The sequence below is a fragment of the Musca domestica genome, unplaced genomic scaffold (assembly GCF_030504385.1).
Source record: "Musca domestica strain aabys unplaced genomic scaffold, Musca_domestica.polishedcontigs.V.1.1 45, whole genome shotgun sequence".
In the NCBI taxonomy this organism is placed as follows: domain Eukaryota; kingdom Metazoa; phylum Arthropoda; class Insecta; order Diptera; family Muscidae; genus Musca; species Musca domestica.
The window spans coordinates 1566834-1584253 of NW_026712335.1; the positions used below are offsets into that span (position 1 = coordinate 1566834).

General features: G+C 35.4%; 2 protein-coding genes across 2 annotated transcripts; both read right to left on the reverse strand.

The window, feature by feature from the left end:
- Positions 1-1818: 1818 nt before the first annotated feature.
- On the reverse strand, positions 1819-5102 carry LOC131804512 (protein takeout-like). The gene is made up of 5 exons (XM_059127490.1): positions 4883-5102; positions 4725-4817; positions 2583-2739; positions 2369-2502; positions 1819-2151 (listed from the first exon to the last, which is right to left on the reverse strand). Exons 1-5 carry the CDS (start codon positions 4974-4976, stop codon positions 1850-1852), a joined length of 780 nt encoding a protein of 259 aa, XP_058983473.1. The 5' UTR covers positions 4977-5102; the 3' UTR covers positions 1819-1849.
- A 3784-nt stretch (positions 5103-8886) lies between these two features.
- On the reverse strand, positions 8887-15279 carry LOC101897397 (protein takeout-like). The gene is made up of 5 exons (XM_005180310.4): positions 15087-15279; positions 14917-15009; positions 13715-13871; positions 13521-13654; positions 8887-9212 (listed from the first exon to the last, which is right to left on the reverse strand). Exons 1-5 carry the CDS (start codon positions 15175-15177, stop codon positions 8908-8910), a joined length of 780 nt encoding a protein of 259 aa, XP_005180367.1. The 5' UTR covers positions 15178-15279; the 3' UTR covers positions 8887-8907.
- Between the last annotated feature and the right edge of the window lie 2141 nt (positions 15280-17420).

The following is a 17420-nucleotide window of genomic DNA, read 5'->3' on the forward strand; positions in this document are numbered from 1 at the left end:
GTTAGGTACAAAAATGAACAATATCGGTCCACTCAATCAAGTACCTCCCCCACAAAGCGTCAAAATTGTGAATAATTCTAACTTTTATAAAATGTGATGTAAGAGTTCGATTGTCTTCAAATTACACACATCAGAACATTTTTATGAATATATATGGAATGGAATATATCGGTCTACTTCTTCTGGTACCTCAACCAAAAAGGGCCAAAATTTTGAATATCCATGCAGCTCATAAAACGCGAAATTAACATCCGATTCCATTCAGACTTGGCACATCTCAATATTTCCATCGACCCAAGATTTGTAATAAAGGTGATAGAGATCGGACCATTCCTTTGGGTACCTCTCCCACAATGGGTCAAAGTTTTAAATAACCAAAATGATCATAAAATCCGAAGTAAGCTTCCGGTTCTCTTGAAATTACACACATCTAAATATTTTTATGAACCCAAGATCTGGCATTGAGGCGGAATATAGCGGTCCTCTCCTTCTGGTACCTCCTTCACAAAGGCTCAAAATTTTAAATATCCATGGAGCTCATAAAAAGCGATCAAAATCCGATTCCATTCCAGACTTGGTACATCTCAATATTTCCATCAACACAAGATGTGTTATAAAGATGGTAGATATCGGACCATTTCTTTTGCTACCTGGCCCACATAGGTTTCAAGATTTTGAAAAACAAAACGCTCAAAACGCTAATTTCACACAAATGTTGTGAAAATGATATATATCTGCGAACCCTTCTGCTACCTCACCCACAACAAGGGTACAATTTTCAATATTTTTATCTATCATAACTTGCGAAACAACTCAGCGATTCTTTACACCTTGCTATATCTAAAAATATGTCTCTCAACCAGAAACCTGGATATAAATGTTCGATTTTCTTTTAATTTCGCCCATACCATATCTTTATCTGTATTAGATGAAGTATAACAATGGAATACGTAGATCGGCTACATTTTAACATTTTCTAAAAATTATCACATATCTCATATAAAGTGAAGGAAGTAGTCGATATAGTCCAAACCTGGCACGTCGCAATATTTATATCATATTTATTTAAGTCCGATTCAAAATGGACAATATTGGCCCATTCCTTCGGAACCTACTCCATAGAGGGTCAACAATTTGAATAATCATAGCAGAAGTCAAAATATATTTAACTAATCAAATATTGGCTGAGGGTATACATCTGTCGGCAAAACCGACTTATATTTTCTAACTTGGTCTTTGGTGACTTATAGTGAAATATGATGAAGAATATTTTCGTCTTTGCCGTCATCCTTCTAAAATGATGTTTTGTGGGAGAATTTCACACAAGCCCATATGAATTACGACTTTAACCCTTAAATGTGTTTTTATTTATGGAATATTGGCTTTTAGGAAAGTTTTAGATTTTTGATATATTCTGACACCTATATTTCATGACCAACAATTTTGTAGAATATTATGACTTCCTAGGATCTCGTATAAAAGGAGATTTTAACGATTTTTCGAGAAATTAATCAAAAAGACACCTTTGGCGACTCGCTTGATGGTTAATATGTTTTATCAGAATAATACTCATATTATTATCAGCAATATTATCGAGGCTGCGATATGCCTTAAATGCAAGGATTTCAAGGAATATTGATCTGAAAATTTGTGGAAAGGGAAGAACTTTTCCCCTCTTTTAATTTTCCATCTAAACTTTCAATAGACCGATACACGTATTTTCTCTTCTTAGATCTAATTTCATAATCTCTTGAAAATTTTTTGTGTTGCCCAATGTTTGATGTCCCTATTCCCCAAACTCATTTTCTTCTCATAAAATTACATACATACACATTTTCCGTAATTTTTATTATTCCAAATAATAGTGTACCGGTACATAGGCCATTATTTTACTTAAAATGTCTTTTACAACAATTTTATTAGTTTGACTCAAAGCTGGGCGAAGAACTTCAAAAATTGCACGCCAATTTGCATTTAGCAGGGCATGGGCACTGTCCTCCAACGCCTTGTCGCCGTTGAATAAATTACTCAAATGGAATTGCATGCCACCGTTATCTTCCCACAACAAATCTAGTTTTTCCACATCGGCAAACGATTGGGCGCCATCTTCACGTAATTTCAGGCGGAAATTGAGTGTAAAGGTGGCTTTTTCTAGAAATCAAAGAAAGAATACAGAAAAAATGATTAAGAAATAATATTATTTAATAAGTTCATGCGATCTCAAAAGGATTTTTAAAAAAATAATAATTTTCATAAATTCAAGCAATTTTTAAACTAAATATTGGGTATCTTTAGAAGATCTCAACATATATATTTTAGTTAATTGAATTTCACTGATCATTTTTTTTAACTCCGAACATTTGCTTACCAAATATCATAAGAGCCTTGCCCTTGCTGTTCAGGGCCAAGCTTAAAATATTGCCATGCATTGTGTAATCTCCGGTCAATTTGAACGAAGGTACGGTAACTCTTAATTTCATTTCCAAACTATTGCCATTAGATCTATCAAAATTTAAATAAATTTAAATGTTATTATTATTATTTACATTAATATATTATAATATAAAGTTTGCTTTTTTTACCCAGCATCATCTATAATGGTTCCACCCAGGCCGGATAGTTCAGCATTTACCAATTCCATGTTCATCGAAATTGGACTACCTTCGGCACCTTGGGTGATCTTGGCACGTTTTACATGTAGGGGATCTAATGAACCAATTGATTTAAGACCAGGGACACCTTTAAATAAAAAATAAATAAAAAGTAGAACAGTGTTGGTATGTTTGTTCGGGATACCGTAGTATTTTATTGTTTGCAAAATAGTTCGGCTTAATTCCATTATTGTTGTTTTTATAAAAACAAGGTGGAGAAAAAATGTAACGTTTATCAAGGGGCAAGATATGGTATACCTACTGGGGAGAATATCCAAGACAAAAAAACAAGGGAACTGATAAAAGTAATAAATACAGGGTGAGATGAAAAAACTGCAACCATCTTCAGACTGCCATCATGTCTAAGCCACTCGTTCGACAGCTGTTAAAATTATTCCAGTGACAGCTCATTATATTGTTTACAAACGTACAAAAGCATTTTGGTGAGAATTTTCCAGAAAAAAGTTATTCGTGATGGAACTCAAGCGAGATTTCTTTATTTTTCGCTGGAAACCAACAAGTGGCTATCGTTAGAGCACTCCAGCATTTAAATGTGAATAAATCTTTTGTGTCTCGTACCATCGCTTGTTGCCGTTATACTGGTAGCGTAGCCCGACGTCAAGGAAGTGGACAGAAGAAAACAGCAACATCAGCAGAAATGGTTCGAAAAATAAAAAAGCGACTTGATCGAAACCCGCGTCGCAGTGGCCGAAAAATGGCTCGTGAGCTGAACATATCGCAATATTCCATTCGACAAATATTGAAAATGAGCTCGGGGTGAAGCCATTGAATTGCAAAAAGTGCAAGAACTTAGACCGCAACAGAAAGAAAATAGACTCAAAAGAGCTAAAGAGTTGCTTCGCTTGGCCGACTTGGAAAGTGGTGAACTGCCGAATTTGGTTTTCTCCGATGAGAAAACATTCGTTGTCCAGCAGTGTTTACTTGCCAAAAAGTTTAGCTGAAAATGTGCATCTTCGGTTGGCCACCAGAACTTAAGAGCCGGCCATGGTGATGGTGTGGGCCGCCATAACAGCCGATGGTCGATCTCCGCTCGTATTAATCGACCGTGGCATCAGAATAAATGCCGAATATTATCGCGAAAATATTCCGGAGGGTGTATTAAAGCCTTGAGCACGTAAACATTTTGGCCGCAGACCTTGGACATTCCAACAGGACTCAGCACCATCCTGAGTGTGAATGAATGGTTACAAAATGAGGTTCGCTTCATTTCCATTTCCAATCTCCGTTGGACTATTGTGTCTGGAGTACTTTGAAAAGCAAGGTTGGCACTAAAAAATACCAAAGTGTTGATCACCTCAAGCAAGCGCTTCGCTGGGAATGGACCAAAATACCGCAGAGCAACATTCGGGCAGTGTGTGACGGTTTCATTGGCCGTTTGAAGGCCATAATTCGTGTCAAAAGTGACCAATTCGAACAAATCGAAATTTATTCTAAAATTTGATTATATTTCCGACATTTTTTGCTTTCATTCAATAAAATTTAAAACAGAATGTAAAAATTATGGCGTTTGACTTTGTTGAAGTTTTTTTTAATCTCACCCTGTACGTGTCTTCTATTTTCAGCTCTTATTCATAACCAACTGATTTTCACTGTAATAATTGAAAAAGACACTATATGCCTAAAATAAACCGATCTTAAGCCGAAAATTTAAAAAAAAATCTTGTAGAAGGGGGATCTTTTCCCCTCTTTTAGGAACATTTGCGATGCAAACTTTCAAAACATTGATGCACGTGTCTTCTATGTTTAACTCTGCTTTCATTATCCGCTGGATTTTTTTCTCCTCATCTATTTCAAATTTGATGGGGTGAGACTTCCCATAAAAAAGGAGTTACAAATTGTTTCAAATCTTAAATATTCGTAAGTTTCAAATAAAAGGAAGTAACCAAATTTAATCCAATTTCCATGATATAATGCGAATGTCGATCAACAAGTCAAAAATGAGACTCCTTTGAAAAACGGCCATAACTGTAACATATCTTTACCAAACAAAATTTTAAATTTTGGTTCCAATTTAAATTATTGGCATGCAAATACATTTTTTGGCAAACTTACCTGATTTCCATCCATTGAACATCTTTTCTAGATTTTTGGCCCAACATTTACCAAATTCGCTATCCGAACGCTTGCAAATATCCAAAAATGCCGCTGCAATAGAAAATATAAAAATTAAACATTTATTAGAACAGAAAAATGTGACATTTCACACTTACGTTTTTCGGCGAGGAATTTTGCCCCATTAACCTCCAATGATCCGAGCCATATAAGGGCAACAAGAATACTACACAATTGTATTGAAATTTCCATATTATCAATTTATTTAAACGAATTTATTATAGATTTTTTTTTAAAAAATACTACAGACAATTAAAAAAATATTGATTAGAAAGTATTAATCCGTTGTGCTGTTGAAATCTTGTTAGACTGTTGGGAATTCGGGCTTAGATGTTTGTTTATAAATGAGTACATATTTTTTTAAACAATATAAAATAACAAAATTGCAAATAATTTTTAATTATTTTTATATCCTCCTTCATAGTATGGAGGGTATATTAAGTTTATCAATCCATTTGTAACACCTCGAAATATAAATTTTGGACCCCCCATCAGCAAACAATTCTATGTCGATTTGGCGATGTCCGTCCATCTGTGGAAATCACTTTATCTTCCGAACGAAATAAAGTAGGTTGATAAAATCTTACTCAAATGTGTATTATGTCTGCAGAACTTTTGGTATTGAAAATTGGTGATGTAGGTCCACGTCTTCGTATAGCCCCCATATAACGGTACCTCCCGATATTCGGTATTTTTATGATTTTAGCGACATTATTCATCGGAATTGTTTTAAATTTGGTATTTGAAGTTCGTAAAGGGTACTACAGCCTATGACAGAAAATTGTCTGTGCAGGTCCACGTCTTCGTATAGCCTTCCAAATAATGGTATCTCCAGATATTCGGCATTTTGATGATTTTAGCGTCATTATTCATCAGAATTGTTTCAAATTTGGTATTTGAAGTTCGTTACGGATGCTACATCCTGTGACAGAAAGTTGTCTGTGCAGGTCCTCGTCTTCGTATAGTCCCCATATAACATTACCTCTCCATATTCGGAATTTTTATGATTTTAGCTACATTATTCACCAATTTTTTTTATTCAAGTTTCGCATTTTTATATTTTAATGGCTTATGACAAAAGTTGCCTATGCAGGTCCTTGTCGTCGTATAGACCCAAATATAACGGGTACATCCGGTATTTTTAAAATTTTTAACAGAATTTTTAACGGATTTTATTTTTTTTATAAATTTCCAAAATCGTTCCAAATAGTTGAGGGTATTCAAAGTTCGGCCCGACCGAACTTACAGCTTTTATACTTGTTTCCTTTATTATTATACAAATTGAAAACTGGTTTCGTACCATAATTAATCCATTGGAATGTAAATGCATTGTTTTAGGAGTGATACCTTGGGGGAAGCACGTGTAAACGATAGAGTCATTGGCCCAATAATTTGCAAGGATGACAGGGAACAGAACACAAGGCTGCCATAAGAAAGAAATATATTTTTGGTTGCATCTCTGGTGGCCTACCTTGTAAATTACACCATGGAACACAAAAAGAAAAATACTGTAGAAAATGAAAGTAGTTCTATAAATAGAAGATACATGTAACGGCGTTTTGAAAGCTTATAGCGTTAAGTCACTTAAATAGAGGCGGCAAGATCCTATATCTTCAATTTTTTTTCGAAATTTTCGGGTTAAGATTCATTGGAATTTTTGGAATATATTACTGATGGCATTAGAAGGTTTATTGTAACAGAAACCTCAAGCGAGTCACCAAAAGGTTCATTTTGGTCTTATTTTTCAAAATTTGTAGAAACTACCTTTAAACGGAATCGTTGTAAGAATATTCTACAAAATTATTTGTCTTAAAATTCTATCCCAGACTACATCAAAATTCCGATTCTTACCAAAATGTTAAAAATACACATTTTAGTGTTAAAGGTGTACTCCCTGTGAGTTTATGAAATATTCTTCCACTAAACATTATTTTAGGAGGATGATGTCAAAGGCAAAATTATTCTTCATAAAATATTACTATAAGTCACCAAAGAAATTAAACATTTATTTTCATTTTATACCCAGAAAACACTTGTACCAATGTTGTCAAAAACGCGAAAATATGTTCTCCTTTTTTCAGAGAATTTTTTTTGGGTTTATTTTTTTTTCAAGTTGATGTATGAAAGTAATATAAAAATTAGTCTTTGACAGAAAATTTCAAGAGAGGACAGATTCTACGCCAAATTTTACTATTAGTCGCCACAGAAAATTAATCTTTATTTCCATTATATATCAGGAATAAAATTGCATCAAAGTTGTGAAAAAATACAGGGTGAGATAAATAAAACTGCAACAAAGTTAAACACCATAATTTTTAATTTTATTGAATAAAAGCAAAAAATGTCGGAAATAGCAGCAAATTTTAGAATAAGTTTAGATTTGTTCGAATTGGTCACCTTTGGCACGAATTATGGCCTTCAAACGGCCAATGAAACCGACACACGCTGCCCGAATGTTGCTCTGCGGTATTTTGGCCCATTCCCGGCGAAGCACTTGCTTGAGGTGATCGACACTTTGGTATTTTTCTTAGTGCCAACCTTGCTTTCCAAAATACTCCAGACACAATCCAGTCCAACGGATTGGTATCCGGAGATTTTGGTGGCCATTGTGCGCTGGAAATGAAATGAGGAACCTCATTTTGTAACTTCTTGGGTGGCGCGTGCTGAGTGCGATAGTGCCGGTAGTCCTGTTAGAATGTCCAAGGTCTGCGGCCAAAATGTTTGCGTACCCAAGGCTTTAATACACCCTCCACCATATTTTCGCAATAATATTCGTAATTTATTCTGAGGTTGATTAATACGAGCGGAGAGCAACCACCGGCTGTTATGGCGGCCCACACCATCACCATTTCCGGCGCTTGTGTTCTGATGGCCAACCGGAGGTGCACATTTTCAGCTGACCTCTTTGGCAAGTAAACACGATCATTTGTTCGTTTGTTTGTTTACGAACTGCCGGACAACGAATGTTTTCTCATCGGAGGCGGAGAAAACCAAATTCGGCAGTTCACCACTTTCGGCCAAGCAAAGCAACTCCTTAGCTCTTTTGAATCTATTTCCTTTCTGTTGCGGTGAAAGTTCTTGCATTTTTTGGCTTTACACCGAGCTCATTTTTCAATATTTGCCGAATGGAATATTGCGATATATTCAGCTCACGAGCCATTTTTCGACCACTGCGATGCGGTCGCTTCAGCATTTCTGCTGATGTTGCTTCCGTCCACTTCGTTTATGTCGGGCTACGCTTCCAGTATCACGGTAACGAGCAATGTTACGAGACACAAAAGATTTATTCACATTTAAATGCTGGAGTGCTCTAACGATAGCCACTTGTGGTTTTTCCAGCCAATTATAAAGAAATCACACAATCACGCTTGAATTCCATCACGAATAACTTTTTTTTCTGAAAAATTCTCACCAAAATTCTTTTGTACGCTTGTAAACAATATAATGAGCTATCACACAATAATTTGAACAGCTGTCGGACGAGTGGCTTAGAAATGACCTGTATGAATAAGTGAGCGACAATGTCAAGGTGTAGGTAAGGAAAATCTTTGGAAATGAACCAGGAAAACCTGAGTTGCCAGTATTAGGGATGTTTTCCCTTCACCTACGATTTTGACATTAACACCCTATATACCTAAAATGCATAGATTCCAAAGAATCTTAGTCCGAAAATTTAGCAAAAATTTGGAAGTGGGCTAACTTACCCTTCTATTTAGCTTACTTTGGGATGTAAACTTTCAAAAAGCAGATACACTTTTATCTTCTATTTTTAGCTCTGCTTTCATAATCTGTTCCAATAATCCTAGTCCAAAAATTTGGAGAAAAAATGTGGAAGAGGGGGAACATATCCCATCTGTTTAGCTCAATTTGGAATGTAAGCATTCAAAATGTAGATACACTTCTACCTTCTATTTTTAGCTCCACTTTCATAATATGTTCGGTTTTTTCTGTAATTATTGAAAAAAAATATATATGGCCTATAGGGCCTTTGTCCATGTATTTTTATTACCAATAGTTGTTAGCAAGGATAATTCCCCTTTGACACAATATAGCAAATTACCATGCCCGAGTTATGTTGATTTAAAATCATATAAACAACACATTTATATGATATATTCAAATTTTATTCCTCCATTAAATAATTCGCCGGTACATAGGCAAATATTTTAGTTATAATATCTTTTACAACAACTTGATTCGTTTGACTCAGCGAAGGTCGCAGAACATCGAACAGGGTACTCCAGTTTGCATTCAACAAAGCCAGAGCTCCATCTTCCAAAGCTTTATCGCCATTGAATAGATTATTGAAATGGAATTGAATGCCACCATTCTCGATCCAATCCAATTGGAATTTGTCAACATCGGCAAATTCGTAACCGTTACGCTCGTTCAATTTAAATTGAACATTTAGTATTAGAACAGCATTATCTAGACAAAAAAAAAGTGATAAAAGAAATGAGGAACACCATTTAAAGCAGATAAATTATGGGGTTTAAATATCATAAATAGCGATATATATCTATATACATATATTTTTATTTATATTTGTGGATAAATAATATTGGTCTAAACAAGTTTTTTGCAACACAGAATTCGAAACGTAATTTTTAGCAAGATATTTTACAGAGATGCTAAATCAAATACGGAATTGATGTTTATATATAAAGATTTCCTATATTCAAATGTGGATGTTCAAATGAGTAAATATAATGGGTAAATCTAGTTTAGGAAGTATCAGCTGGTACATATATCGAAAAATATTTACCCTAGGCATATGACAACTTTGTGGGGTATCCATGCATCAAGTTGAACAAAGATCGAGGAAGAAATGCTTAAAGAAATAGGAAATATTTCAGTTTTTTATACCCTCCACAATAGTATGGAGGGTATATAAAGCTTGTCATTCCGTTTGTAAAAGCTCGAAATATACATTTTAGATCCCACAAAGATTTAACGATGACCGCCCGTCCTCCGTTCGTTCGTCTGTGGAAATCACTCTAGCTTTCGAATGAATTGAATGTTACTCAGATGTGTATTTGGTCTGCAGGACTTTTGGTATTGAAAATGGGCTATATAGGTCCACGTTTAGGTATAGCTCCCATATAACTGTACGTTCCTATATTCGGTATTTTGATGATAGGTCAACGTTTAGGTATAGACCCTTAATAACTGTACCTCCTTTATTCGGTATTTTGATAGGTTTTTGCGGCATTATTCACTGTAATTGTTACAGAAAATATGACAGAAAATTGTCTATGTAGGTACAGGTCTTCGTATAGCCCCCATGTATCGGTACCTCCCAATATTCGGTATTTCAATGATTTAGCTACATATTCATCATATTGTAATGGTCTATGAAAAAGTTTCCTATGCAGGTCACCTCAATATAACGGCAACTTTCAATATTTGGTATTTTTAAGATTTTAACACAATTTTTAGCGGATTATATTTTTTTTGAAAAATTTCAAATTTGTTACTTATGGTTGAGGGTGTTCAAAGTTCGGAAAGGTCGAACTTACTACTTTTTATACCCTCAGCCATATGGCTACAGAGGCTATATACAATTTGATACGGTCAAAACGTGCCTAGATTATTGACTAGTGCCAAATTATTGTCAAACTTAGATCGAGTTCAGAGATGGGCGATATCGGTCCACTCCTTCTGGTACCACCCACATAAAAGTTCCAAATTTTCAAAGAAAATAATTTATTGCACAGAAAGAAAAAGGATAATCCCCTTCTGCTCCAACTTTGTAAAATCCTAATATTTCCTTCAGGGCTCCGTTACGTGCGAAAATGGGCAGTATCAGTCCACTCCATCAAATAGCTCCTCCACAAAGCGTCAACATTTTGAATCATTTTAACTCTTACAAAATGTGAGGTAAGAGACCGATTGTCTTCAAATTACGCACATCACAATATTTTTTATTAACCAAGGGTCGGGTATGAGGATGGAATATATCGGTCCACTCCTTGCGGTACATCCCAACAAAGAGTCAACATTTTGAATATTCATGAAACTCATAAAATGCGTAATTCACATCCAAATCCCTTCGTGCTTGGTATATCTCAATATTTTCATCAACACAAGATCTGTTATAAAGATGGTAGAGATCGGACCATTTCTTCTGGCACCTTCCCCACAAAGGGTCAAAATTTTTAATAACCAAAACGAGCAAAAAATCCGAAATAAGCATCCTATTCTCTTCAAATTTCACACATGCGATTATTTTTACTAACCCAAGATCTGCTGTGGATATATCTGCGCGCTCCTTCTGGTACTTCCCCCACAAAGTGTTCATAATTTTGAAAAAACAAATGCTCATAAAACGCGATATAAGCATCCAACTGTCTTCACGCATCCAAACATTTTTGCTAACGCAAAATCTTTTGTGAAGATGATAGATATCTGCCAACCGCTTTTGGTACCTCTGACACAAATGGTCACAATTTTCAATACTTTTATCTGTCATAACTTGTGGGACAAGTCGGCGATTTTATACAACTTGCTATATCGCAATATTTCCCTTAGCTAGAAATTTGATATGAATATGTAGTTTATCGGCATTTATGATTTCGTATAAAATTGGATATATATGTTCGATTTCCATTAAATTTTGTAAGTAGCAGTTTTTTTCTGCATTATATGAAGTGGAATTGTTCGGTCCGATATATCTGGTACCTCACACATATTTTCACATTTTCCAAAAATTTGCTATAAGTAATATTTATATCAGACTTAGGTCAGATACGAATTGGACAATATTGGTCAACTGCTTAGGAACCTCCCCCCTGGAGGGTGAATAGTTGGAATAGTCATAACACAAGGCTGGTCGTATACATCTATCGGCAAAACCAACTTTTATTATTTAACTTGTTTTCGGTAAATTTTTAACTCTTGTAGAGAAGGCACCAATGAGCTTAGAGCTATATATATTGCCCTAATATAGAATAAAATTGGCACGTGCTAAGTTAGAAGAATATTGGCTATTTCACATTTTGCGAGAGTTATAATTTTTCAAAATGGAAAGATGCCAGAATTGGGATGTTGTCTATTTCCGGACCTAACCTAAGTCTGATGCATATTACCATGTATTAAGTCTATACCAAATCGTATATTGAAGTTTTGTGGGGGTGTGTACCAGAAGGAGTGTATAGGCACGGAGCATTTTCGCTCCAGATCTAGTGTGGAGAGAAGTATTGGGGTGATATTTTAAGCTGGAGGTACTAGAAGGAGTGAGCCGATATTGACCATTTTCCCTACTTAACCTTGGCCCGATAAAAATATGGCGATACGAGAGAATGTAAGGTATTCAATATCGTAATATGTTTCAACCGATTTGGTATGGGGTGTGAAAAGTTTTAGTTGGGTGTGAGGTTAATTGATCAGAAAGGCTTAATTTTAAAAGAACTTTGAATTCCTAATGGCAGAAGGCAAAGACCTTACCTCACAAAAAATTTGAAATTATTGTGTAGTATAACGCGATAATGCCCATATCTGAACGTGATCTTAGATTATTAAAAATATAACGAAGTAATAATTTTAGACCAGATCGGATTCTCTCTTCGAGGGTTATTGTGGGCAACAGTCGTACAAATGTTTTAAAAAAGATTTCGGTCGAAGAAACCTAAGGCCTAAGACCGTCATATGTAGTTATCTATGGCCTAAGACCATCATATGTAGCCACCAGCCTGAGGGTATAAATTAGAATGTGGCACAAATCGCAGGTCAGAGTCGGGGGATGGATAATCACTTTTGGCGAAGAGTGGTCTTGGTGAGATACTAAGAATTTCGAAGGAGAGGCGAATCGAACTTATGACGTAATGAGTTTTGTCCTAGTGACGCTCGGAAGTTTAACATGACCTCGGCTTATATATTTGTGTGCAGGTTTTGTTGCTCATTATACCCTCCACCATATATAGTATAAAGGGCAAATCAAGTACGTTATTCCGTTTGTAACTCATCGAAATAATCCTCATTTCCGTATATCTCTCATATTGTGGAATTTTTTAATTTTTATCCAAAAATTGTCAATAGCCTTCTGTAGCCTTGTGGTAGCCTTCTAATGTTAAAGTGGCACATTCGCCTACCAAATTTTTGCTGAATATAGAACGATAACGTTCTACACTTGATAACGCCCAAGCTTGATGGAGTTAACCTAATTTTGAGGATCTAAACGTTTGTTTGTGTGTAAAATATCTCGATCAAGTACAGAATCTGAGCACGCCTATTCAAAGCAGCTGAAATGTTCTAACTCGAATTCGTGCAAGTATCACGTTCTACTCGAGAATACTTAAGTATTTCTGAGAGTAAATTAAAGAAATCGAGTATGCGTTTCTATACCACTCGAAGGTAAAGTTCGCTGGAAACCGCACTAATTATAACTTCGTATTTCAGGGTTTCAGAGCGTGTATAGCCTTTTTGCAGGAAATTTTCAATATAGACTTATGCTTCTATATAACGCTATACATCGAATTTCAATTTATTTCAAGATTTCAGTAGCAAATTAATACCGAAGTAGGTTCAATTAGACAGTTTGGGTTCATAGCTGAAAAAATTCACCCATTCAAAATTTAATTATTAATTTTAACTATTGATTCAAACCATTTTACCGCAATGTATGGTGGTGTACCATATCAAATTGTATATTACAGCCTTTGTTTAATTTTTTTGTAAGAAATGGAAGGGAAACTTTCCACGTTTTTCTCGGTCCCTAACGTTTCATTGCTCACTTACCAAATGTTATAACAGCTTTTCCTTGACTGTTCAAGGCCAAACTCAGAATATTTCCCTGCAGTTTATAATCACCGGTCAGCTTGAAGGATGGAATTGTTATCTTCAATTTCATATCCAAAGTATTGCCATTCGATCTATTGAAAAAGAGAGAATTTATTCATTATTTTCTTAACTAATTCAATATTAATTCTCACCCCACGTCATCAATTGCAGTTCCACCCAAACCGGCAAGGGCTGCCTTCTCCAATTCCATGTTGATAGAGATGGGATTGCCTTGATCTCCCTGTTTGATTGTGACACGTTTGAAGTGAAGAGGATCCAAGGAACGGATTGATTTTAGACCGGGAACACCTATTAATGAGATTTGTAATTTTTTTTTAAAGATTTTAGGGAAGATTTTTAAAAATTAGATTCACACATAGGGCCGTGAGGTATCCTTTTTTTAACTTTTCAGGTCAGAAATCTTTTGTAGTGTTTTCTTTCAAGTTTGGGTTTCTTTTAATAACCTCCACCATAGTATGGAGGGTATATTAAGTTTGTCATTCTGTTTGTAAAATTCTTTTAGCGATGTCCATAGGTCTGTCCATCTGTGGAAATCACTCTAGCTTCCGAACGAAATGAAGTAGGTTGATAAAATGTTCCTTTAATGTGTATTATGTCTGCAGGAATTTTGTAGGTTCACGCTTGGGTTTAGCCCCCATATAACGGTACCTCCCGGTATTCGGTATTTTGATGGTTTTAGCGACATTATTCACCAGAATTGTTTCAAATTTGGTATTTGAAGTTCGAAATGAATACTGCAGTCAAAAAAGAAAATTGTCTGTGCAGGTCCAGAAAATTGTCGGTGCAGGTCCACGTCTTCGTATAGCTCCCATATAAAGGTACCTCCGGATATTCAGTACTTTGTTGATTTTTGCGACATTATTCACCGGAATTGTTTCAAATTTGGTATTTGAAGTTCGTAATGGATGCTACAGCCTATGACAGTGGATTGTCTTTGCAGGTCCACGTCTTCGTATAGCCTCTATATAACGATATCTTCCGATATTCGGTATTTTGATGATTTTAGCGACATTATTCACCGATTTTTTAAGTTTCGTATTTGAATATTGTAATGGCTTATGACGAAAGTTACCTATGCAGGTCCATGTCGTCGTATAGACCCCAATATAACAGCTACATCCGGTATTTTTAAGATTTTAACAGAACTTTTTAATGGATTTTTTTGTTTTTGAGAATTGCCAAATTCGTTCCAAATGGTGGATGGTATTCAAAGTTCGGCCCGGCTGAACTTACAGTTTTTTTACTTGTTTTATATGGAATATTTTTTTAGCCTTTTGTTTTTATTCAATTACTGTACGATTGCGGAATTTTTTTATTTAAATTTATATCTCACCTGATTTCCATTCAAAAAATGCCGCTTGCAAATTTTTAGCAAAACATGTACCAAATTCCGGATCGGAGCGTTTGCAAATGGTTAGAAATGATGCTATAATACAAAAAAAAAAAAAAAAAAAAATCCAATAGTTTTTAAAATCGAAACGAAAAATATCACAGCAAACATACGCTTTTCCGGAAGAATTTTTGCACCCATTACTTGTGTCATCGAAATCCAAGTAAAGACAACAATAAAACACAATTTCATGGAAATTTCCATTTTGAAATTATATTTTTTCGAAATAACGATATTATTAAATTGAATTCGATTTGATTTTTAATGTTTTCTGGACTGCCACCGAAACTGCACTGGCTGATCTTTTATAAATTAACTAAACAAAATGAATAAAAAATGCAATAAAAGCTAAGCTTGATTTGGTTATATACCTACAGTTGAAAAACGGGTTCCTCTTCCCCCATTTGAATATATTTTCTTTAATAGAAGAGGTGCCAACGTATTTAGTGCAGTAGCATGAGTGTATAACTTGTCGACTATAGACATGGCATTATTTATTTATTCCAGTCGAAATTAAACGCTGCTTTGAAACACCAAATCAACACTGGGAAGACACATATTAAACGATATGCATCATCAGCGACGTACCCAGAAATATGTACATTTCAAATTTTTTTTAAAGAAATGCTAAGTATATAAAAAAACAAAGAGGGTTCAAGTTCCTCCCTTTTCCTCAATTTCTGAAATTTTAAAATTTGTTCTTGGTAATTTTTCTTATTGGTCCTTTCTTAAAAAAATGGTTAAGGACACTTCTTAAACGGGTTCGAAGCAAGTCAAAATATTCTACAAAATTATTATTCCCTCCACCATAGTATGAAGAGAAATATACATTTTAGACCCCACAAAGTATATACAGGGTGAGATAAAAAAATTGCAACAAAGTCAAACGCCATAACTTTTACATTTTTTTTAAATTTTATTGAATGAAAGCTAAAAAATGTCGGAAACAGCATAAATTTTTAGAATAAGTTTAGATTTGTTCGAATTGGTCACCTTTGACACGAATCATGGCCTTCAAACGGCCAATGAAATCGTCACACGCTGCCCAAATGTTGCTCTGCGGTATTTTGGCCCATTTCCGGCGAAGCGCTTGCTTGAGGTGGAGGTGCAATAGCCCAACGGATTGGTATCCGGAGATTTTAGTGGCCATTGTGCGCTGGAAATGAAGCGAAGGGCCATTTTGTAACCATTCTTGGGTGGCGCTTGCTGAGTGCGATGGTGCTGAGTCCTGTTGAAATGTCCAAGGTCTGCGGCCAAAATGCCCAAGTCTTTAATACACCCTCCAGAATATTTCAATCGCTTTACCCTGAGCTCATTTTTAAATATTTGCCGAATGGAATATTGCGATATGTTCAGCTCACAAGCCATTTTTCGGCCAATGGAACGCGGGTTTCGATCAAGTCGCTTCTTTATTTTTCGAACCATTTCTGCTGTTTTCTTCCTTCCACTTCCTTGACGTCGGGCTACGCTATTAGTATTACTGTAACGAGCGATGGTACGAGACACAAAAGATTTATTCACATTTAAATGCCAGGTTTGGACTATATTGGTTACATCATTACATTACTTCGGCCCTTTGTAGGATAGGTACCAGAAGGAATGGTCCGACTTCTACCATTTTTATAACAGTTCTTTTGTTGATGAAAATATTGAGATGTGGCAAGTCTGAGTGGAATCGAATGTTAATTTCGCGTTTTATGAGCTTCATGGATATTAAAAATTTTGACGCTTTGTGGGGGAGATACCAGAAAGAGTGGACCGACATATCCCAGTAGAAATGATGGGATATGTGAAATTTAAAGAGAGTTGAATTCTTATTTCTCGTTTTATGAGCGTTTTTTTTTTCAAAACCTTGAACTCTGTGGGGTGGTACCAGAAGGAGTGCGCCGATGTATTCCATCTTCACACCAAACATTGGGTTGGTAACATTTTGTGATGTATGTAATACAAAGAGAATCGGATGCTTATTTTGGATGTTATAATCGCTTTGGTTATTTAAAACCTTTACCCTTTGGAGGAGGTACCAGAGGGAATGGTCCGATCTCTACCAACTTTATAACAGATCCTGTGTTGATAGAAATATGCAGATCTGCCATATTTGGATGGAATCGGATATTAATTTCGCATTGGTATTGAAAATTTTGACCATTTGTGGGGAAGGTTCCAAAAGGAATGGACCGATATATTCCATCTTCACACCAGACCATGGTGTGACCAATTATAACTCTTTTTAGAAAAGAGTTATAGAAGAGTTATAATTGTTCAAAAATTTGACCCTTTGTGGGGAAGGGATGATGAAGTGGATTGATGTTGTCCATTTTCGCAAATGACCTATCACTGATGCAAATATTAGAATTTGCAATTTCGGGGCAAAATCGGACTATCCTTTTTCTTTATGGTCAGTAAAATACTTTTTTGAAAATTTCGACGTTTTGTGGGGGAGTACC

Coding starts and splice junctions, on each gene's coding strand:
- LOC101897397 (XM_005180310.4), bottom strand. CDS start 15,177: ATGGAAATTTCCATGAAATTGTGTTTTATTGTTGTCTTTACTTGGATT. Junction 15,010..15,086: donor AAAAATTCTTCCGGAAAAGC/GTATGTTTGCTG, acceptor TTTGTATTATAG/CATCATTTCTAACCATTTGC. Junction 13,872..14,916: donor ATTTTTTGAATGGAAATCAG/GTGAGATATAAA, acceptor TCTCATTAATAG/GTGTTCCCGGTCTAAAATCA.
- LOC131804512 (XM_059127490.1), bottom strand. CDS start 4,976: ATGGAAATTTCAATACAATTGTGTAGTATTCTTGTTGCCCTTATATGG. Junction 4,818..4,882: donor AAAATTCCTCGCCGAAAAAC/GTAAGTGTGAAA, acceptor TTTCTATTGCAG/CGGCATTTTTGGATATTTGC. Junction 2,152..2,368: donor CAAGGCTCTTATGATATTTG/GTAAGCAAATGT, acceptor TTTGATTTCTAG/AAAAAGCCACCTTTACACTC.